Source organism: Cyclopterus lumpus, chromosome 1 (genome assembly GCF_009769545.1).
Source record: "Cyclopterus lumpus isolate fCycLum1 chromosome 1, fCycLum1.pri, whole genome shotgun sequence".
Classification (NCBI taxonomy): Eukaryota; Metazoa; Chordata; class Actinopteri; order Perciformes; family Cyclopteridae; genus Cyclopterus; species Cyclopterus lumpus.
Window position 1 is genome coordinate 1071617 of NC_046966.1, and position 23260 is coordinate 1094876.

Below are 23260 nucleotides of genomic sequence, written 5' to 3' on the forward strand. Positions count from 1 at the left end.
CTTGTGTGTGCATGTGTGATGGATTTCACATGACAGTGTGGCAGGCATCACTAAGAGTGTGTCACAGACAAGTCAAGTCCCATCTCACCCAGGTAGGTCTGTTCAGACACAGGGGAACCAACCAACTGTCGACGCACAATCACACACACACACATACCACACGCACTTACTTTCTCACTTACGAGTATCACAACTACACTTCTAGAGAGAAAATAATCCAAAACATGTACGCAGAAATAGCAACACACACACTCACACTGTCTGCCTTTCATTACCTCTGTGTTACACACACACACACATACCCTTGCACACCTGGTACTCCACTGGAAGTAAATATACACCAGTTTCTTGTCTTTCAGTTCATCCACCCTCCTTTTATTCATTGTTTCTTCATTATCAGCTCCAGAAAGTCTCCTTCATTTCCATTATAATGGCACTGGAACCAAATAGTAAACCCGCTCTGCTGGTGGTGTTTTCCTTGTGAGCTTGTTTCCAGTCAGACAGATCATGTGTCTTCAAGGTGATTTAAAGGAAACAATCAATCAACATGGGGGATTTGTGTTCAAAACTGGGTGTATTTCTTTCATTGTGTAAGTGTTCAAGATACTAATATTATTGAAGCTATAGCACACGACTAAACCAATCTTTTCTTGTCTCCATCCTGTTTGTTACCCACCTCCCCTTTTGTCCGTCTCCACCCTTCATAGCAACAACCCTGCTCACCGCTACTATTTAGCCACCGACCCAGTAACAGGGCAGCTGTACGTGTCAGACACCAACTCTCGACGAATCTACCGACCCAAGATGCTCAGCGGCGCCCGTGACCTCATCAGTAAGCATGCACTTCATTTCCCCAGTAAAACACCACATTGACATAAATGAAAGCAATCAGTTTTATTCAATTGTTGATTTTTACTAGACTAATCCACGACAATTGAAATGTTGGTAAGATAGCAAGGAAAAGGAAAGGGATGTTGCAATGAAAGTGTGTGTGTGTGTGTGTGTGTGTGTGTGTGTGTGTGTGTGTGTGTGTGTGTGTGTGTGTGTGTGTGTTTGTGTTCAGGTAATGGAGAAGTAGTGGCTGGTACAGGTGAACAATGCCCTCCATTTGATGAAGCACGATGTGGAGATGGAAGAAAAGCTACAGAGGCACAACTACTGGGACCAAAAGGTAAACACATAAAACACGCATACAGAACACAGGAGATGAATACAGGTAGGTGGTTATTTTCCAAGCCTGTCTAATAACTATTGTTGCTGAGGAAGATTCTCAAGACCTAGTTCAGAAACACGGGCACGAAGGTTTGACCTGTACACTCATACCTAATTTAAATCGTGGCCTCTATGTATCATACTTCTGAGTGATAAGTTGGTCTCAACACACATATTTGGTTTTACATTTTTTCTTAGAAAGTCTTCCTACTTGTACTGAAACCTTCAAAGTTGCCGGCAGTGGGCAAAGGATACAAGCATGTTCTCAGTCTGGTGTATAGGATCTAGGAGCTATTCAAAGATATTCATTGGATTAAACCTTTAATGACTGAATGCGTTGTAAATCCCTTCGCTAAGTCCCGCCCCTTGATTGCAGACTGGCCAATTATTGAGCAGCATCGGCCAGCTCTGATCAGGTTCCGACAACTGTCCGACCGTGCTCCAGAGACTCATGTAGTGGTTTTAGATTGTCTTCATATTTGGAGTCATGTTTAAACAATGTGTAATAGAGATATGGAGAGGTTGAAGGAGATATACATTTCTAAAACTTTACATTTCTACGTAAAAACCTCGGGAGCTAACATTAGGAGATTGCTTTAGCGCATCATTAACTAGTCTTGGCACTTCTATGCTACGCTCACTACTGAAGGTATACGGGATACTGAATACTGCTTTTGATTTTTAGGGAATAAATACCTACTCAGCTTTACAATAATTACATTTATTTATATTGTGTCAAATCATAAGATAACTTATCTCAAGATACTCATATTAAGCAGGACTGTAATTTACAGAAACCCAACCATCCATCATGAGCAAGCACTCAGGGCTGGAAGACGTAATGGGTAGAAAGCTTGGGCAGAACTGGGCCCTGGGTGGCCGGCCATCTGCTATCTAAGACAGCTTTAACAATAATAGCACAACAGCTATTAATAAAGATAGAAACATGGCTAATAGTCTGAATCACTTTTACACTGTGAAGTGTAGCTTTAGCTTCTATCTTTATAACATATTTACACTGCTTTATCACTTCGACACCCTGGCTATATCCTTCAAACACATATTTTAGACCCTTCTTTCTGCTTCTCTCAGAAATATTTTTTTTGTTTCCCCCAAGAATTAGATAATTTTTCTTCAGAGAGTGCAGTTAATGATAGTGTGGGCTCCATGGTAACGTAGCTATAACAGCTTGACTGTGGGTGGGGCTTAGCGAAGGGCCAATTGCTCCATCCACCAAGCAGTACCAACTCCACACATACATTCACATACATTCTGTATTCACATAAATGGTATGCAAATTGGAGGCTCACCTGCATTTGCAAGTGTCACTAATAATGGTTGGCATAACGTCATTGCTTCAAGTGTAGACAAGGACATTTTCTAAGCCAGTCAATATCAATGCATAAAAACACACTAATTACTTATGTACACTTTGTAGGTTGTTACAGTAAGTTTTGTTCACATTTACTTCGATAGGCCTCCTGACCTACATACAGCACTGCATTTAACTCCGCTCCTGAAACCTAGAGATGGAATTCATATAGGTGATTTTCATTTGTTTTGTTCAACGTCTTAACCTTTATATTGATTCTGATGCTGATTAATACTGATTCTACAGTGCTTGTTACATACAGTTCATGGGCCCCTTTATGCTTCTTCAGTCCACTCAAAGCAGTTTGCAAATGTTCAAACAACAGGCTATCTTTTGTGAATAGTTTTGGTCCTGATCTTTGTTGTGTACCTCGCCTCATCAGCTGCAACTGAGATGCTGCTATTTCCTGACTGCTACTTCACTATCATTAGAGAGTTGATGTACCAACTGGACAACTATATACTAAAGTGTGTTTGTGTGTCTGTTCCTGACAGGCATCGCAGTTGATAGAAATGGTTTGATCTACTTTGTGGATGGGACTATGATCAGGAAAGTGGATCGTAATGGAATCATCTCCACAGTGCTGGGCAGCAACGACCTGACCTCTGCACGACCTTTGACCTGCGACACCAGCATGCACATAAGACAGGTAACATTGAGAGTACCTAAGTATGCTTCTGTATGTATGTATACATAGAGATGTGTGTGTATGTATATATATATATATATATATATATATATATATATATATATATGTATATATATATATATATATATATATATATATATATATATATATATATATATATATATATATATATATATATATATATATATATATTAGTGCTGGGCAAAGATGAACAAATGTAATCCATTAATCGCATGATTTTTCTGTGATTAACAGTGATTAATGAATTAAAATCTAGTGTACCTTGAATAGGGAAGGTAGCGCCGTAGTAGCACTTTAGTAGCATTTAAATGTCTCTTACTTATCGTACTTTGTAGTTTAACTTTATTGAAGAAATTGTACTTGCTTGATTCTTGTTGTTCTGAGTTTGGACTCATGGTTTAATGCACTTATTGTAAGTCGCTTTGGATAAAAGTGTCAGCTAAATGACATGTAATGTAATGTAATGTAGTGTATTGCACATACAGGTACCAGAATAAACATTTGTCTTTTATGATGGAACAGCATTAACAGTGTATGTTCAGTAGTTAGGGTCCCTGTTAGAGGGAGGTGGTCTAGCACATGAACAGTCTCTGTTCAGTAGTAAGGGTCCCTGTTAGAGTGAGGTTAAGTGGTTTAGCACAAAAGAAAGTACACAGCTGGAATTTACTGTGCAGGGGGCCTTTTAGTCTGTACAACCTCTGGATTTCCTTTTGGAGAATCTCAGTCGAAGAAAGAAAAATGCAGGTTGAGCAGTTACCCAGTTAGTTTAAGTGGCTCATAACTGTTCTGCATTTGGCCAAGACATTGTCAAACGCACTGCAAATATATTTCTTGCACCACTAAGTGTGCTGACTTTATTGTAAATGTTCCACTGCTGTGCAACATGATTACAATGATCCACCCACGTTTCTGCTAAATGTCTGTTTTCTGTTGTCATGACAGTCAAAGCATGTGAATGCAGCTCCCACAGTTCATCAATATAATGAACTGTAACTCCAAGATTACTGTGTTACCCAGCGATGTAAGTAGTCGCCAGTGAGAGCAACAGTTGGAGTTGTAACGCTGCCATTTATGTAGTCCGCTCCGTTTCATACAAATCGACGGTACTTTCGTCCTGTCTTTCGTTGTGATTCTAAGGACGCTCCTCAGACTGACCTCTTCCACGTCAGTAATCAGGCTGCAGTCCGTTGCTCTCCACTTGGCCATGGCATTCAATTCAATTCAGTTTATTTTGTATAGCCCAATATCACAAATTAATTAATTAATTTGCCTCAGAGGGCTTTACAATCTGTACACATACGACATCCCTGACCTTTGACCTCACATCGGATCAGGAAAAACTCCCCAAAAACAACCTTTCACAGGGAAAAAAAGGAAGAAACTTTCAAGAGAGCAACAGAGGAGGATCCCTCTCCCCAGATGGACAGATGCAATAGATGTCATGTGTACAGAATGAACAGCATTACAAAGTTACATAAACACATTACATGAATATGACAATGTATGAATGGAACTCCAATCCATGAAACAGAAGGAGGTAGAGAGGAGGTGGGGCGGGGCGCATCAGCCATCAACGCGAGAGGCCGGCTCACCAGGCATCAGACAACTCCAGGTCCAATGGACCCTATGAGACGTGAAGTCACAACGACTCCGGGGAGGAAGCAGAGTTAATAAGGTGCAATGGAGAGATGTAAATTCATCCATAAGGAGAGAGAGAAGAGGAGATAGGTGCTCAGTGTATCCTAAAACATCCCCCAGCAGCCTATAAGCCTATAGCAGCATATCAAGGGGCTGGACCAGGGCAAACCTGATTCAGCCCTAACTATAAGCACTATCAAACAGGAAAGTCTTAAGTCTATTCTTGAATGAGGTGACTGTGTCTGCCTCCCGGACTGAAAGTGGAAGCTGGTTTCCATAAAAGAGGAGCTTGATAACTGAAGGCTCTTGCTCCCATCCTACTTTTTAGGACTCTAGGAACCACAAGTAGCCCCGCATTTAGTGAGCGCAGCTCTCTAGTGGGGCAATATGGTACTACAAGCTCCTTAAGATATGATGGTGCATCACCAATCAAGGCTTTGTAGGTGAGGAGAAGAATTTTAAATGTGATTCTTGATTTTACAGGGAGCCAGTGCAGAGCAGCTAATACAGGAGTCATGTGATCTCTTTTCTTAGTTTTTGTGAGTACACGAGCTGCAGCATTCTGGATCAACTGGAGGGACTTAAGAGACTTATTAGAGCAGCCTGATAATAAGGAGTTGCAGTAATCTAGTCTGGAAGTAACAAACACGTGAACCAGCTTTTCTGCATCTTTTTGAGACAAGATGTGCCTGATTTTTGAAATGTTACGTAGATGAAAAAACGCATGTGTTCATTGTTCCTGCGTTGGTTTATCGACAGTTCTCCCGCACGCCGCATCCAAAGTAGTCTGCCGAAGTTTCGCTCCACTGGTTGTTTGGGTAACTATTGGCTGGCATCAATGCTGTGTAACACCTTTAAGTGGTACTTCATGCTCGTAGTACTCCGGTGATGAGATAACTCCAGTTTGAGTGGTTACAAATAACTTTTTGCTTTTATCAACTACGCCGTCTGGTAGCGATTTAAAATGAAAATGTCCATTTAAAAGTGCCTCTCTCCATGTTCTCGGTCAATGTGTGCAGCAGTGTTAAGCCCCTCCCAGTGCAAACAAATAATGCCATTAACGCATGAAAAAAATTATTGTCGGCGATAACGTATTCATAACACGTTAACGTGCCTAGCCCTAATATATATATATATATATCAGTCTGGGAGGCAGACACAGTCACCTCATTCAAGAATAGACTTAAGACTTTCCTGTTTAATAGTGCTTATAGTTAGGGCTGAATCAGGTTTGCCCTGGTCGAGCCCCTTGATATGCTGCTATAGGCTTATAGGCTGCTGGGGGATGTTTTAGGATACACTGAGCACCTATCTCATCTTCTCTCTCTCCTTATGGATGAATTTACATCTCTCCATTGCACCTTATTAACTCTGCTTCCTCCCCGGAGTCGTTGTGACTTCACGTCTCATAGGGTCCATTGGACCTGGAGGTGTCTGATGCTGGTGAGCCGGCCTCCCGCATTGGCCCTGCTGATGCCCCGCCCCCCTCCTCTCTACCTCCTTCTGTTTCATGGATTGGAGTTCCATTCATACATTGTCATATTCATGTAATGTGTTTATGTAACTTTGTAAATGCTGTTCATTCTGTACACATGACATCTATTCATCTGCCCATCCGGGGAGAGGGATCCTCCTCTGTTGCTCTCCTGAAGGTTTCTTCCCTTTTTTCCCTGTCAAAGGTTATTTTTGGGGAGTTTTTCCTGATCCGATGTGAGATCCTGGGACAGGGATGTCTATGTGTACAGATTGTAAAGCACTCTGAGGCAAATTTGTAATTTGTGATATTGGGCTATACAAAATAAACTGAATTGAAAGTTGAATATACACATAGATAGCAATATATACATATTATATACATATATATATTTGGCTGAGATTTAATCCAGTTGATAGGTGGCTCTGCAATGATTACGATCTGGTTACTGGCTTTTCCTTAATTCATTTTAGAACCTCATCAGACTGACAAAAAAAGAAGAGACAGAGAGTAAAATATAGGAAGGACAATAACATTATTTTTGTTTTTACAGCTTATTTTTAGTGAGAATATACAATGTTGAATACATGGTATGGAAAAACACCTACGTACAGCCACACACACACACACATACTCACACATTAAGCCTTGTTTAAACTGTTTTTCTTAAGGTCTAATCCTTGTCCCTTGCCCTGTGTGTGTTAGCGACAGAGGGAGAGTGTGTGTTTAGTAGGTACAGGACTGTGATTGGGGGCATTCCTTGCACAGTTGCAGTTATCTGAACTCTGACCATGCATCCTCCGCTGCAGACTTTAGCTCAGTTTGACTTCTGGCTGTTATCTGACCTCTTGAGTTCACTTGTGGAACTGGCCTCCCACATATGTTGAACTACAGCTTTCTGTAGCTTTTTCAAGTTAAGCAAACAGTCACTTTAATATGTAGGTGAATGCAGCATTTGACAAAGGGGATATTTACTTGACCATATTTAAACTGGCTGATATAAAAACAACCCATGTTGTGGGAATAGACGTAGTTTATTAAATAGAAACAACGCGTTCAGATTTATTGTTAGACTCAAAGTTGTCATACTTAAAAATAACTCTTATATGACATAAACCTTCTCCTAAGGGTGGATTTACTTTCACGGATGCTCACTCAGGACTCAAGTCCAATTGAACCGTCAATGAGCAACTTTTCTTTTCGGCAATTGCTCTTCTTGTTTTCTCTTTACTGAGGCAGCAGACCTCGAGATCATGAAGGTTTTGATTTTATATACATCATTTTTAAACCATCTGACATTATCAAACCAGGAAATGCTCTGTATATCAGTATTATAATCAATAGGATCAGATAGTTTAATGGAAGTCTACAGTCAGAGTAGCATGTGAAGTGAAACTTTCTCTGTCTTCTCCCCTCGCTCGTCTCTACATCCAGGTTCGGTTAGAATGGCCCACAGATCTAGCCATCAATCCCATGGATAACTCCATCTACGTCCTGGACAACAACGTTGTGTTGCAGATCACTGAAAATAGACAGGTACCCACATTAACCACAGTCCATGTTTTACAAATGTCCTCTTACATGTGCCTTTTTTCATGAAATATATTAGTTTATTAAATCAGCTTTCGCTAGAAGCTCGTAAAAACTTTGCAAATGCATGTGTTCAGGTTAGTATCGTGGCAGGTCGTCCCATGCACTGCCAAGTACCTGGTATAGAATATACTATGGGAAAGAGAGCGGTCCAGACCATGCTTGAGGGAGCTACAGCCATCGCCTTGTCCTACAGCGGTGTCCTCTACATCGCAGAGACGGACGAGAAGAAAATTCACCGCATCCGACAGGTAATCTTCAGCAATATACAGTACACGGTACATTCATTTCAGTAAGTTCCTGGATATCAGATGAACATTCTTTGTGTCGAGGAAGCACAACTTTGAATATCTGTCCAAGTCAGTAATTAGTAACATTAATAACAAAGATCCCAGGTCTGATTGGAAACCCAGATGCAGGAACATTAGACAAATGAAGATGATTAACTGAGTGCTTTTATTGTGTTGTTTTCTTTTCTGTGAAAGAGCCCTTCTGTTGTAAAAAGTCTATTTGTGGCTTTCACCTCACCAGGTGTCGACTGATGGAGAAATGACCCATCTAGCTGGAGAGCCATCTGACTGTGACTGCAAGGTACTGTCCTGTACCACCACAGCTACTTCACATACAGATGAGCTGCCATTGAAAAGTATCCTCCATGTCCTTCTTTGATTACTTCATTTCATATCTTGGTTCATGATATAGAACAGTTCAGGTCAGCAAACCCACAATGAATGTGTAGCAGTCAAATAATGGATTAAATGACATACAATATATTGCATTCAATTCTAAATTAATAGAACAGTGACTGCAGCTAGTTTTTTGATCAACATTAATATGTTCGTAATATAACTGTCACGCCCAGGCAGAACACAGGACACAGATGCAGGGTTTTCCAGGTATAGTAGTCTTTATTGATAAGACTGACTCTCCAAGGCAGAGAAATAAATATAAGCTATCAAACTTATCTAGAGCACACTTCTTCCAATAAATAAATAGGAAGAAGCATGGCTATAAAAGATTATCAAAACAAAAGATCACTCCACTCTTGGAGGAAAACAAAAAGACTTTTAACTTTATCCAACCAAAAGGGAAGGACTCTTTTGACGGAGGCAACGTCTCATAAACAAAAACATTCCTTAAAAACTGGAGGCACTATGAAAGATTATCAAAACCAAAATCACTCTTTACAGAGGAAACAAAAGACTATGAAAACTTCAACAATTAAACTAAATCTATGACACAAAGCTTACGAAATCAAAATCACTCTCTTGGAGAAATCCAATGGAACAGAACAGATGACTTGGTATTCAAGGCTTAGTAACTATGGCAGGGCGAGAGTGACCACACGGACACAAGGACAGAAACGAACACACTGGCACAGGACAAGGGAAGACTATAAGGACACATGAGGGAAGTGGAGAAACAGGTGGACACAATCAGGAATCAGGGAAGACAATCAGACTGGTGACACATGAGCAAGGGTAAGTGACCTGAAACGAGAGGAGAGTTACTACTTCAAAGTAAAACAGGAAATGACAATACAAAAAGACCCAACAAAATAAAACAAACCCAACAACTTCACCGCGGTGCGACAATAACACAATAAAGAACATTTAATTCATGATCATTTTTCTTGATGGTGCCCACTTCTTCTCTCCAATCTCCATCACTAAGTCAAGTTGAAGTGTGTTCATGTAATGTTGTTGTCTATGTCTCAATTCTTCTTTGTCCCCCCCCCCCCCCTCCACCCCACACACACACACACACTCACTCCCGACCTCCCTCCGTCTTGCAGAACGATGCCAACTGTGACTGCTATCAAACAGGAGATGGCTATGCTAAAGATGCAAGGCTTAATTGTCCTTCGTCTTTGGTGGTGTCTCCGGATGGGACGCTGTACATGGCTGATCTGGGTAACATCCGGATTCGAGCTATACGATGCAACCAGCCACCTACTGGTATGTTTATACAGTTAGTGTTGTTGCAATACAGTAAGGGGTCTGAAAAGAAGCCATAAACAGGAGTGGTGAAGCTCTTCTTTAGATCAGCTACACGTTCACACCTCTCCACCTTTACATGTCTCACTGCTTCTTATAACAGATGAAATCCTCACAGAGAGAATTTATTTAGTTGTTTACCTTTGTGAAATGCTCTGCGTGAATTTAAGTAGCCCTCCTGTAAGCAGCGATGCAGTGTATATGTCTCGAGCTTTTATTGTGAAAGGTCAGAACTGAGTAAGTGAATCTGTAATGGGCCGCTGCTACAATTGACATGGTGAGGCCAACAAAGATGTTGCTGTCTTGTTTCAGATGCCGCAGCCTCCCTGTTAATATTGTTTCCCTTCATAAGTATAGGCATAATTCATAAACCTGAGCTACAGTACTTCAGTGACATATTTCTTTCTGAGAGTCTGCTTTGTCACCGAGCCATGTTTGTGCAGTAAGAATTTTGCACACTACACAGTAATTGTGCCGTTGCAACATTGGTCTTTGGGTTTGAAGAGTGGCTCCAAACTCAATGAAGGTGCTGAGGTTCTGATTGCAACACAAGCTGGACAGCAGACCTGTCCCAGATCATTCCTAACGTATATAGATAAATATATATTACATATAGTAAATGATACAGCAATCACAAATCTGTCCATCTGCTTGTCTGTGTGTCTTCAGGCTCTCTGGCTTCAGGTCCCAGCTCCTATGAAGTGGCCTCTCCAGCCTCCCAAGAGCTCTATGTGTTTGATGGGAATGGGACTCACCAGTTCACCATGTCTCTGGTCACTGGAGACTATAAATACAACTTCAGCTACAGGTTGGCTTATGTGGAAATAAACACACAGTTACTTATATATTTTATATATTTGTTACATTAAAAGTACATTTCCGCACTCTCTTCATTGTGTTAATTTTCTAACTTTACTTGTCATTTCCCACCCTCCATTCCTTCGCTCTCAGCAATGAGGAGGATGTAACCGCGGTGACAGACAGCAGCGGGAATACCCTCCGTATTCGTAGAGATACCAACAGGATGCCTGTACGTGTGGTCGCCCCTGACAACCAGGTGAGATGAGCAAGGCTTTTGCCATGCTGCAGAAGTTAAAGTTATCAAAATACCTGCATTCAGCCTGCAAATAAACCAGTTATTGTTTTGTATCATTATTTTACGCACAGTGTTGCATCTTACTAAAGTTTCAAGAAAACCCCTAAAACACTACTTTGGCAACCTCCCAGTATGCATCGAAATAAAGCCAACTGGAATGTTTACTGTCAGAGAAAACAGTTTTTTGTGTGTGTGTGCGTGCGTGTGTGTGTGTGCAGGTCATCTGGCTGACCATCGGGACTAACGGCGGTCTGAAGACTCTCACGGCTCAGGGTCAGGAACTGGTCTTGTTCAGTTACCATGGCAACAGTGGCTTGCTTGCCACCAAAAGCCTCCAAATAGGCTGGACTACCTTCTATGAGTGAGCAGCATTACTGTGTTTATATTTGGATACATGTCTAAGCCGCTGTGTGATAACTGGAGGCTGGAATTCAAAAGGCAAAACCAAAAGTTTGATTTTTGTATTTCAAAATCTTAAAAAAGTACTTTACCAATAATTATATTAGCTCTTAACAGTTATACATATATATATTGTAGTGTCACGGGCTGTCGCTAGGACAGGCTAGCCTGGGGCAGTGCAAAAAAAAGAGCAGGACACAGGCACGTCCGAGGGTATTTAACAAAAAGTAAGGTTTATTTCCCATCCCACCAGCAAGGTAACGTCCAAAAACAACAAAGTATCAAAAAGGGTCCAGTTCGACAACACAAAACATCCCGGAGGAGAAAGTGGTTAATTAACCAAAAAAACTCCACACTGGTGACTCCAGACTACGAGGTCCTCTTCCTTGTCGTTCTATTCCAGGTGCTCGTGGGTTCACCTTCCGCTTGTGTGTTTTCTCCTTCCCAGATGCTCTCTCTTAAGTCTCCCAGCCCTGCCTCAATCAGGTGCCTTAAGCAGCTGCAGCTGGGTGAGCGGTGAGGCAGGCTGGGAGATGTAGTTCTTGCACTGGTGGCCATTTTGTAGCGCCCCTCCACTACCTGTCCCCTTGTGATGCCACAATATATATATATATATATATATATATATATATATATATATATATATATATATATATATATATATATATATATGTGTGTGTGGATAGATACATAGATAGATAGATATTGTAGCAGCAGCAAACAAGGTTACAATATATACAATACACTCAAATAAAATAAAACATATTACATTTAAGAAAATTAAATAATAAAGAAAATGAAAAAAATGGAAAGTATATACAGTGTATATAAGTGAATATAAAGTATGTAAAATGAAGCAGTGCAAGGGTTATTGATGTTGATTCAATTTGAGGAGGATCTGGCCAGAGGTGATTTATTATAAAGTCCTGTATCAGGAATGATGTTCTCCTGTATCAGGAATGATGTTCTCCTGCATCTGGAATGATGTTCTCCTGCATCAGGAATGATGTTCTCCTGTATCAGGAATGATGTTCTCCTGTATCAGGAATGATGTTCTCCTGCATCAGGAATGATGTTCTCCTGCATCAGGAATGTTCTCCTGTATCTGGAACGATGTTCTCCTGTATCAGGAATGATGTTCTCCTGTATCAGGAATGTTCTCCTGTATCTGGAACGATGTTCTCCTGTATCAGGAATGATGTTCTCCTGTATCTGGAACGATGTTCTCCTGTATCAGGAATGATGTTCTCCTGTATCAGGAATGATGTTCCCCTGTATCTGGAACGATGTTCTCCTGTATCAGGAATGATGTTCTCCTGCATCAGGAATGATGTTCTCCTGTATCAGGAATGATGTTCTCCTGTATCTGGAACGATGTTCTCCTGCATCAGGAATGATGTTCTCCTGCATCAGGAATGATGTTCTCCTGTATCAGGAACGATGTTCTCCTGTATCTGGAATGATGTTCTCCTGCATCAGGAACGATGTTCTCCTGTATCTGGAACAATGTTCTCCTGTATCAGGAATGTTCTCCTGTTTCTGTCCTTTTGACAGCGGAGCTGTCCCTGCAGTAGGTGGTGGAGAGGGTGGTCCGGGTTATCTAATATGGACATTGAGAAAACTTTTGTGACAGAATAACATCACCTCTTATGATCTACATCTGCCCAAAGTGGTTCACATCAATCGGAACTAATAGATTCATAACATACGTTTATTTCTCCAATGTCTCTAGTAGTTTATGTCAATACATGATGCGTGCGTGCATGCGTGCGTGCGTGTTCTGTAATGTAGAGTAACATTTTGTATAGGGTTATATAACACACATTACAGTAATATACATTAATGTCCCTTTATTCCTCACTGTCCTTGTAGCTATGACAGCGAGGGTCGTCTAACTAATGTGACCTTCCCCACCGGCGTGGTGACCAATCTCCACGGCGACATGTCGTCAGGGGCGGTTGCTGTGGACATCGAGATGTCAGGGAGGGATGAAGATGTTTCCATCACAACCAACCTGTCATCAATAGACTCTTTCTACACGCTGGTGCAGGGTAAGGTGTTTACACAAGTATATGCGTGTGTGTGTGTGTGTGTGTGTGGGTGTGTGTGTGTGTGTGTGGGTGTGTGTGTGTGTGTTTGTGTGTTTGTGTGTGTGTGGGGGGGGGTGTATGTGTGTGTGTGTATTCACGTTTCTATTATCATTGTTATTATATTATATCCACTGCTGCTATTACTACTCTCAGTATCATTTCTGTCATATGGATTGGCTATGTTGTAATTTCATTATGTTGTTCATTCTGTTCACATGACATCTATTGCACTTGTGTCCATCCTCTGTTGCTCTCCCTGAGGTTGCTTCCTTATTTTATTTTCCCTGTTATTATCTGATGCCAGGGTCCAGGACAGAGGCTGTTGTATGTTGTACAGATTGTAAAGCACTCTGAAGAAAATGTGTGATCTGTGATATTGGGCTATACAAATAGAATTGAATTGAGTTCAAAAGTATTTTTTAATCAACAGAGTGAGGACATTTATGAAAAGTGGGGACATTTTGTCTGGCCCTCACTTCTTCAGGACCTAGACAATAGGATCGGATAAGAATTAGGTTTAGTTTATGGTAACGTTTGGGGTCAGGCATTTAGTTGTGATGGTTAATGTTAAGGTGAAGGTAAGGGTCCTCACAAAGATAGAAGTACAGGTGTATGTGTTTGTGTGTGTGTGACAGAGTAAGTAAGAAAGTTTTCAAAAGAGGGTGTGCTCTGCAAATGACTTCGTAATGGGAATCAAACTGTATTACATCCCTGTAGAAACAGAGCCGTGTGTTTTCTATTCAACATCTTTTTATTTCTTTTGTTCAATGGTTCCGTTTCCATTGAAATCACTGACGAGTGGCTGTTTTTTTGAAATTAATAACTATAGAAAAAGCCCAAGATTGAAGCAGATACACATCGTTACACATTGTACACTCCACTAGGAAAGCAGAGGAAACAGCAACAGCTGATAGTAGTAGTGGCTCAGTCTGAGGCTTGTAAATGTTAAACAGTAGTGTTGCTGGGAGCTTGGTGTGGTATCAAGAGGCAATGGCTGAAAAAGTCAGACCAATCTGCTCAAGAAAAACAGTAAATGACAAACGTAAAGTACCAATTAGAAGAGAAGTGTCAACATGTGTTACATTTCCAGCATTGCAAAGAGAACCAACAGGAAAATAAACTGCTCTTATTTACTACGAAATAATATAGACTTCTCTTTGTTACGGTGACACTTGATTCTGTGTCAACGTATGTCCCCGTATCGCATGTTACTACCATCTTACACGCTTTCCTCAGTGACCCCTTGACTCAGCTGTGTCCGTGAAAACGTTCAGATTAATGTTGTATCTCGGGTCAAAGCATAGCACGAGAGCCTTGTTCTCAGCGACAAAGAAGGGATGCAAATCCATGTAAAAAATAAATAAATGCAGTCTACTTTGTGATTCACTTCTCCTTCTCTGAGTTGTGAAATGCTAGCTAAATACGTTAGTTTTGAAGCCGCACAGATTCTATACAATTTTAGCTGCTGACCTCACCAAAACTCTGCTAGTATTTAGCCGAACTTAGACGCACGTGTATTACGTCTGTTGCGTTCAGGAGCAACGTTAAGGAACGAACAGCCGGTGTCACATAATTATTTCAGGCGATCATAACGTTGAGAATTGAGTTTAACATTTCAACTTCTTGAGAATTTTCTCCAAATCAGTAAACCAGTGGCCATATTTCAAAATGTTTTATTCTCATTGCGTACCACAATATTACCCTCTGGCTCTGGTGAATGCCCCATGGAACCACTGTATGTACTGAGCCACAGTTAACAGTATTGATGGAGTATGTTAATGTCTTTGTGGATTTCATCCGCAAGACCTGCCTCTGTTCTAATCCATAACCATTATCTACTTACTAACTGAAAGAAAGAAAGAAAATATAGCAGAAGCCTAATGCCCATCCTGCAGTTCCGTCTCAGGTAAACACTGAGAGCTCTGGACGTATTTTTCAATTTAAGCGCTGTTAGCACTGTTAGCCGCAAGCTAAATGGACTGTACCTGCACATCTCTTTTCTAGTTTACAGACCACTCAAAGCACTTTAACCTCATCATTCACCCATTCTTACACTGATGGGAGGGGCCAACATGCAAGGACACAGCAACCTGGAGTAGCGGAGCTGGGTTTGAACCGCCGATGCTCAGATTGAAGTATGATCCTGCTCTACCACTGAGCCACAGTCCCCCACTAAAGCTCAGCCACTGCATGTTGCGAGCCATTGAGAGGCAATAGAATTGCTCTTATCTCGTATTTTCCACCTTTAAACCTTTTAAGAAAAGACCTGAGAGATCTGTCAGTGATAATTCTTGATTTGAGGGAAACTGCAAAAGGAAAAAAGAAGTTTCATCATCCTTCATGTCAGACATTCGGCCTAAACGGCGAGGGGAAACAATGATTTTGCACTGATGCCTTGTTAAATCTGAACTAATGAGCCAGTTGAAGCGAGGCCTCGAGTGGCCGGCAGTGATTTGTTTCAGAGCAGGCTACATGTGCCCCGAGTGAGAGGAAAACAGAGTCGCTGTACAGAGCTGTATTGATCCCAACGTAATAAGTTATTCAAAGCCATCAAAGTGTAGCATTCCTCTCCATCAATTCATGTACATTATTTATCCTTTTGCCTCCTCGCTATCATCTAAACTGCGCAATGTGCAAGTGGCCCAGGTAATGTAAAATCATTATAGGTTTAGGTGCTGCCCAGATATAGTAAACAAGTTAATACAGCTGCTGTATTTTGGCATTTAGCTGTTGCTTTCCGTAAAGTAAAGTCGGCGACCATGCAGGACATAACAATGATGCTCTACATGGAAAATACAGTAAATGTTCACACCAATGCATTATCATGGGCTGGCTCTAATAAGCTCTGTGTGATGTCTGTCCCCATTAATCTGAGGCAAATTTGTAATTTGTGATATTGGGCTATACAAAATAAACTGAATTGAATTGAATTGAAAATTAATAACATATTGTACAAAGCCTCTCTTTTGTGCTAGAAAATGTATGTGGGTTGGTGGGAGTGAAGGATCGGATCCACCGCACAATAATAATGATCAGCATCAAAAAATAACACAGCGGCCAGTCGCTATTTTTAGGAATCGCATTTTGGACGGATTTGAAAGGTTAAACTATCTTTGAATTACTTGACATCAAATCATGATGTCAAGTATATAATAAAAAAATATATATATATAAAAGTACAGAACATTTTTTAATAATTGCAAAAGATAATGTGTTACCAAAATAGACACTGCACACTTATCGCTGTGTCAAATTGTTAAATAATTGTGGCGTCAAATGTGCAGATATTTTGTTTGGTTTTTTAATTTTAATTTGACAATCAGTCAAACAGGAATCATTTACCTGATGAATGATGAAACAGAAGGAGGGAGGAAGACGAACAAATGTCTCTAGGCGAGAGAGCTCGATCTCTCTTACTCACACATACGCACACACAGCCATTAGTCCTGCGAGAGGTCAAGGGGAACCTTAATTAAAAGAGGCTGGCGGATGTTAATGCCTGCTCTGTGCTCTATTAGCACGTTCAAACACTGCCCACGGAAATTAATTGTACTGTGTTCGCTCTTTAAATTTAGCCCTAACCCCCCCCCACACACACACACACACAAGCATTTTCTTGCTCTCCTCTCTTTCATTTTCTCTCCTTCTTCTCGTTTAGCATCGACAGTGTTTTTGAAGAAAACCCATGGAAAACACATCAAATCAATGTTAGGTATTGTATTGGATCATTCATGGTAATCGTCTCCCCGTCTCTCTGTCTCACAGACCAGCTTCGTAACAGCTACCAGGTGGGTAATGACCATTCGCTGCGGGTCATCTATGCCAATGGGATGGACACACACTACCAGACGGAGCCCCATATACTGGCAGGTATGCAGTTTTGAGCACATTACCCCAAATGTTTGATAGTGAGTGGTGCAGGGATGACATATTTGTGGAGGACACCCCAGAACTTAGCATCACTCTGGTTCCTTCCACAAAAAAACAATTAGATTTTTGATTTAGATTTGAGATTATTGCAGAAAACAAGCTCTGTGCCAAACAAACGTTTAGACTTTTGTTCAGCAAGATAATCTTCACAAAGGACACCACTTTTATGGTTTTTGAAGCGTGAATACAATATAGTACTTGCCGCATCTATTAAATGACTCCATCCCGCTTACCACTATGCAGTATATGTAAAGCATGGGTGTAGGCTGAATACTGATACTGAGTTACAAAATACACTCAGTATCAGATTTCCATGTGAATTTTTTTTTATCTTGTGTGGCCTTTTTTCCAACATAACTGTCTGCTCATGTGATGGGCCTGTTTGTGAAAATGATCATCAGTATCATGAAATATCATGTTTGAATTTGTTTCATCTTTCAAGTAATACCAGTGTTTTCACATTCTAGTGCGTCTTAACTGTTGCTGACTGAAATGTTCCTTAGCAGCACGGCAGTTTAAAAGACTGTTCTTTTGACTTTCTAAATAGCCACTATGTGTATTACAACTTCATAATAATAATAATCAGCTTTAAATGTGCTGCACGTACTGTAAGTGATCCGTCATAATAAATATGCCTGCTTTTCTTCATGTCATTGTTCATCATTGCATGGTGATGTGGTGCAGACATTTGGACTTACAAGCCTGCATTAGCAGCTTACCTGACAAACTGCAGCAATATAACTTAATAAAACACACCAATAAATACAGAAGTGATGCTCACTGTGATTAATGACCAACTCAAGTGTCAAGTCTCTGCAGGCTGATTTTCATTTGATGGTCTAAAACACTGCAGCAGACTTTGCAACATGGTTAGTAGCAATTAAATGATGTCGATATGATATGTGATTCACATTCAATGGCCTACATTAGAAGATTCAAACCACACACAAAGCCCATCTTGAGGTAAAATCGTTAAAGGTCTGGAGGGGACTTTAAACCTTCCAGAGAGGCTAATGGCGTCTGTAAATGATCTGAATCCATACTGGCATGTACTGCGTTGTCGAGTGTCATGTCTGAGCGAGTTTGATTCTGTTTTATTTGATCAATAAAGTTGCTCAGTATTTTTTCAGTACTTAGGGTGATCTTTCATGCATTCTAAAAAGGTATATTAGTACATAGTGCACAAGGTACCCAGGATACTGCAATGAAGTTTGGAACAATCTGGAACGAGCAATGGTTCAATTCATTTACAGAGAGTGATTTAACTCCAACGTTACATTATTCACTGCAGATTCAGTTTAGTTTGTATGCCCCGCATGGCTTCAGGCATGCTGTCCCCACGTTTCATTATCATTACACAATAGCTCAGGAACGCCTTGAGGGAATCTCTACACGTTTGACACAAATGTTTTTAATGGGATAAAATGATATAGTGAGGACGTTTTGGGCAGACACTTGACTGGTTGACGGCAGCTACAACCGTGAGGCGGTAATTGATGTTTCACCATAAGATGTTGTTGGTATTCATGTCTTTTTCATATCCATTTTGGAGGTGCGGCTAACCCAACTGTAGCCCGACGCAACATGACACTGCCGGGAGAGAATGGCCAGAACCTGGTGGAGTGGAGGTTCAGGAAGGAACAGACACGCGGAAAAGTCATCGTCTTTGGGAGGAAGCTCAGGGTGAGTGCTCTCCAGCTAGTGACTAGTGATCTACAAACATGTCCAAACAAATCCTTTCTGAACTGAAAGAGAAAAAAGGGTCCATGTGGTCCAATGGACAGGCATCCGTTTATTAATCATGTAGTTATTGTATAAATATAGGAGTATCACAGAGATAGCACATGCTGAGTAGAGCAGCACCTTAATACCTGGAGGTATTACAGAGTTTCAAATTCACCTGCTGTGAACTGTTGGCGGGAGGAACCCACACAGACGGAAGGAGAACATACAGGTGCACTGCACATAGAGTGGCCCCAGCTGGACATTAGATGTAAGGCCAGCACCTTCTTGCTAGAAGGCAACAATGCTCACAGATCAGTCGTATCATTTTGTCCCCCTCTGCGAGCAGTTACATAGGGGGTTTCTGTTTTTGTCTATTATGTTCTTATTCTTACAAGCTATTATGAGAGAGGGAAGGGACATCCATTTGTCTGCAGTGCTTGAATATTACATGAAGTGCTCTCTAACTAGCCCAGCCTAATTGGAGAAAACTCTGCAGTCAGGTGGCCTCTGGAGAGTTTGAGCCACACAATGGTGCCATTCTCAGCATAGTTCAATAAACCCTAATGAATGCAGCCGCATGTGTGGTCCTAGTGGTAATGGGAAGTGTTGTACCGTGAGCTGGCAATAATGAGTTGCAGGTAGGTGTGTTTCAGTAAACGGGAGTGCAAAGGTGAGCATAAATACAGTATGTACACTGTATATGTCAGCCACACATTAGTGATTGGTGCGTGTGTGAATTTGTCTTCACTAACACCATGACAGTCCAGCTGTACCGCAGCAGCAACCAGATGACATTGTAAGGCGGTAATGATGATGGGGTGATTGTGGGGCGGGATGAACAGCAGGGAACCTGAGACCAGCCTTGCTGCTAAATGATAATATTCATACTGCTGTTATGTGCTGTGCTAATCCGACTGAGGGATGTGCATTGAGCGTGTGAGGTAAAGTGAAACTGCATGTTTTAGCAGCTTGCTGGATGAAATAATGAAAACAGCTGCTGTCAGACACATAACATCAACACTGATGAGTTTTACAAGATGAATTGAATGAAGATAGGACAGTTAGTGATGGGATTGTTAGTCCACAGATGTATTTGTTTATCGTGTATTCATGATATATTTTTGTCAATAATGTATGGCTGATAGAAACATTGTGTTTTCAATCAAACTATGATACAAAACCAACGGATAGTTCACATTCAAACTACGAGGACCCAGTGACAGACTACATTGAGAAAAACCCTGAATGTTGGTTGATGACCACAGCTGTCGTACAACGTATCCTTATTATACATAATAAACTGAATCCTGATAAAACTGTGTCATATATCTAAAGAAGAAGTTACTCCAGCAACACGGGTACATTTTCACTTTCAAAATAAACTTCTGTCTTCACAGGAAACACAGTAGTGGGTTCAGGGAACAACACTACTGCGTTTGCTAGGTTTAGGACGTGATCGTTGTTTGGGTTTTTCTAAATCGCTACACATTCATTTCCGGAGGTACAGCTATGAACGCTGTTTGAAAACAGCCAGTTGTACAGTACATAGACCCCAGACGTTCTTCCTCTCTATACTTGGTATTATGGTCAATGTACTTGCTGTCCATGTTAAGTGACTGAAGGGAAGACGGGACCATCTGAGAGTCCTGTTTGGCACTGAGTTAAAAAAACGTAAGTCACAGAGTGCTCTGATCCATTATGAACATGAAAGGCCCTGCCAATCAGCAACAGGATTTGTTTAATCTGATATGGTGTGTCTCACACTCAACACGGCTGTTGGCTGTTATCCCTTGTTTCTCATCCAGCTGGCCACTAGCCACCATCCCAATATCCTTCTTCTTTCTCTGCTCCCCTTTATTCACCTTGCTGCATTCAACTGCTGCTAATTCACGAATGAGAGAGTACCCGAATGAAAAGATGAGAAAAACGACTTGAACGTTTTCCAGCAAGACTCTATCTTTAATGAAACCGGTGTGTAAAACAATTCATTCTTAGTATTTCCCCTTGCTTCAAGGATCCATAAGGTGAATTCCGTTTCTCCTCCTACAGCAAAGCGGTCCATAGCATTCCTTTTGTTGTATTATTATATCTTATCTATGTGGCTAAAAAAACAGAATTACAGATGTGTTTTTCCGTGCAGATATGATATAAGATGGAATATGCTGGTTGGTTCCTTTTGTATTTGGTAACAATATACAATACAACCTTTGCTCCAGCACTAATTTCCACATGTTGACAACAATATCTAAATGGAAGGGGTAAATCTTCCTGAACTCAGTATGTTCATGCTGCCCAGAGGCTCTCTCCATCTAGCAACACACAGAAACATCTCGTCACATAACAGGCCGATTGCCACAGTATATTCATGCTCCCAGGAAGGTAAACAATACTGCCACCTTCAGGCCAATCTATTTTAATCCTGCGCTGTTTGATCTATTTTGTATTGTAGGGTGAAATCAACATTATTGGTGCCCTTAATTAAATTGTGTTAGGGTTTAGTCATGTTCAGACCATGGAGGGAGCATAGCAGGGGTTCAATAGCTGCTTGTAATATAATCAGTTTCAGATACTAAGCATGTCATGTTTCAGCTGATGAGAGACCTCTATGATGCAGTGGTTAATTGAGTGTGTCCACCCCTTCAGGTGAATGGTAGGAACCTGCTGTCTGTGGACTACGATCGTTCACTGCGAACAGAGAAGATTTATGATGACCACAGGAAGTTCCTGCTGAAGATCATCTACGACACCCAAGGCCATCCGACACTTTGGGTTCCCAGCAGCAAGCTACTGTCAGTTAACCTGACCTACTCCAGGTAAGTGCTTCTATATTGGGCTATTTAGTATTTTCTTCACTCAAATACAGAAAGCTCAGATGTAAAGACTATATAAGTCAGTGCCACTGGGCTCTGAAGAAAAGGGATACTTTTAAACCCCATGGCACCCAATTGGGGGCCGATTTACACTTCATAGTTAGACTGTGTAAAACATCACAATAAACATGAGCAAATATATTGATGTTATACATCAAATTAAACAAGAGAACTTGGGCTACAAGAATCTGTAAGCCATTTCCACACAACTCAAACACCAACTGAAAGAATTGTGAAAATATCATAATCATCATTTTGTCAGAAGTCAGCCCACTCAGCACGTTTTCGGAACTAGAAACCCGTAGCTCGGTGCTATCAGAAAAAGCCAGATAGCAAAAAGCAAGAGGACTCCACACAGATTCTAAATGTCTTTTAAAAATCCTTCTGCACCAAAGCATCTTCCAGATATGAGCCAAAGAACACAGCAACATGAATTGATTTAGCGCTTACAGTCACAAATGTTGCTTATCTTTGGCTTTTTTTGGGGGAAAAAAACATTTTTCTTCTTCTAATCAACACAGACTGCTATATTTGGATGTATTGAACACCATAAGTAATATAAAAGTGAAATATATGGTTTGGTACATGAGAAAATTCAAATAGCCCAAATGCCCATTTCGCCTAATTAATCTGTACTAAAGCCGCTCTAACTTTGTTCTGCTTTACTTTTTCAAAGTCAAACTTTGCAGAGAGACTGGTCCCATATTGTGCTATGATCTCTGTGGTTTTTAACCTTTGTTGTGCATCCTTCCAAGAGATAATCATCCTGAAAGTGCTTTTTTTTCCTAAGCGAACCTGGAAATTCAACTTTTGCTGTCTTTCATCTTTATTTACTCTTAACCAGTAACAAATATAATAATATTTACACATCTGAACAAAAGCACACATGGTCTGCCTTTATTATAACACCAACATTATTCAAATAGCCTTTGTGGTTGCTGAGATACACCCTTTTTAGTTTGGGTATGTTGTTGCAGAAACCTAGAAAATAGCTTGGGGTTTAAAAGGTTAAGATATTCACTGTATCTATGACTTTGGACATCCAGCAGCACTTGTTTGTACACATTACGTACACTTGGACCATGCCATACACTGACTTAATTAAGGGAAGAAAGGTTTTTCCCAGCACCTCATTGTAACCAATGAACCAAGAAAAAAAGGTTTCCTCATATGCAGTAGATTCTGTTGAGATGTTCT

At 40.8% G+C, this 23260-nt stretch overlaps 1 protein-coding gene across 1 annotated transcript in view; it reads left to right on the top strand.

Annotated features, from left to right (window-relative positions):
* Positions 1 to 23260, top strand: part of tenm3 (teneurin transmembrane protein 3) — a 97440-nt gene that overhangs the window by 54582 nt on the left and 19598 nt on the right. The window contains exons 19-32 of the mRNA XM_034529321.1: positions 708 to 832; positions 1064 to 1171; positions 3079 to 3233; positions 7801 to 7902; positions 8034 to 8207; positions 8488 to 8547; positions 9752 to 9914; positions 10623 to 10761; positions 10905 to 11010; positions 11268 to 11410; positions 13321 to 13499; positions 17304 to 17408; positions 19021 to 19151; positions 21837 to 22006. Coding sequence (XP_034385212.1) covers positions 708 to 832; positions 1064 to 1171; positions 3079 to 3233; positions 7801 to 7902; positions 8034 to 8207; positions 8488 to 8547; positions 9752 to 9914; positions 10623 to 10761; positions 10905 to 11010; positions 11268 to 11410; positions 13321 to 13499; positions 17304 to 17408; positions 19021 to 19151; positions 21837 to 22006 — 1860 coding nt within the window. The remainder of the gene's footprint in view (positions 1 to 707; positions 833 to 1063; positions 1172 to 3078; positions 3234 to 7800; positions 7903 to 8033; positions 8208 to 8487; positions 8548 to 9751; positions 9915 to 10622; positions 10762 to 10904; positions 11011 to 11267; positions 11411 to 13320; positions 13500 to 17303; positions 17409 to 19020; positions 19152 to 21836; positions 22007 to 23260) is intronic.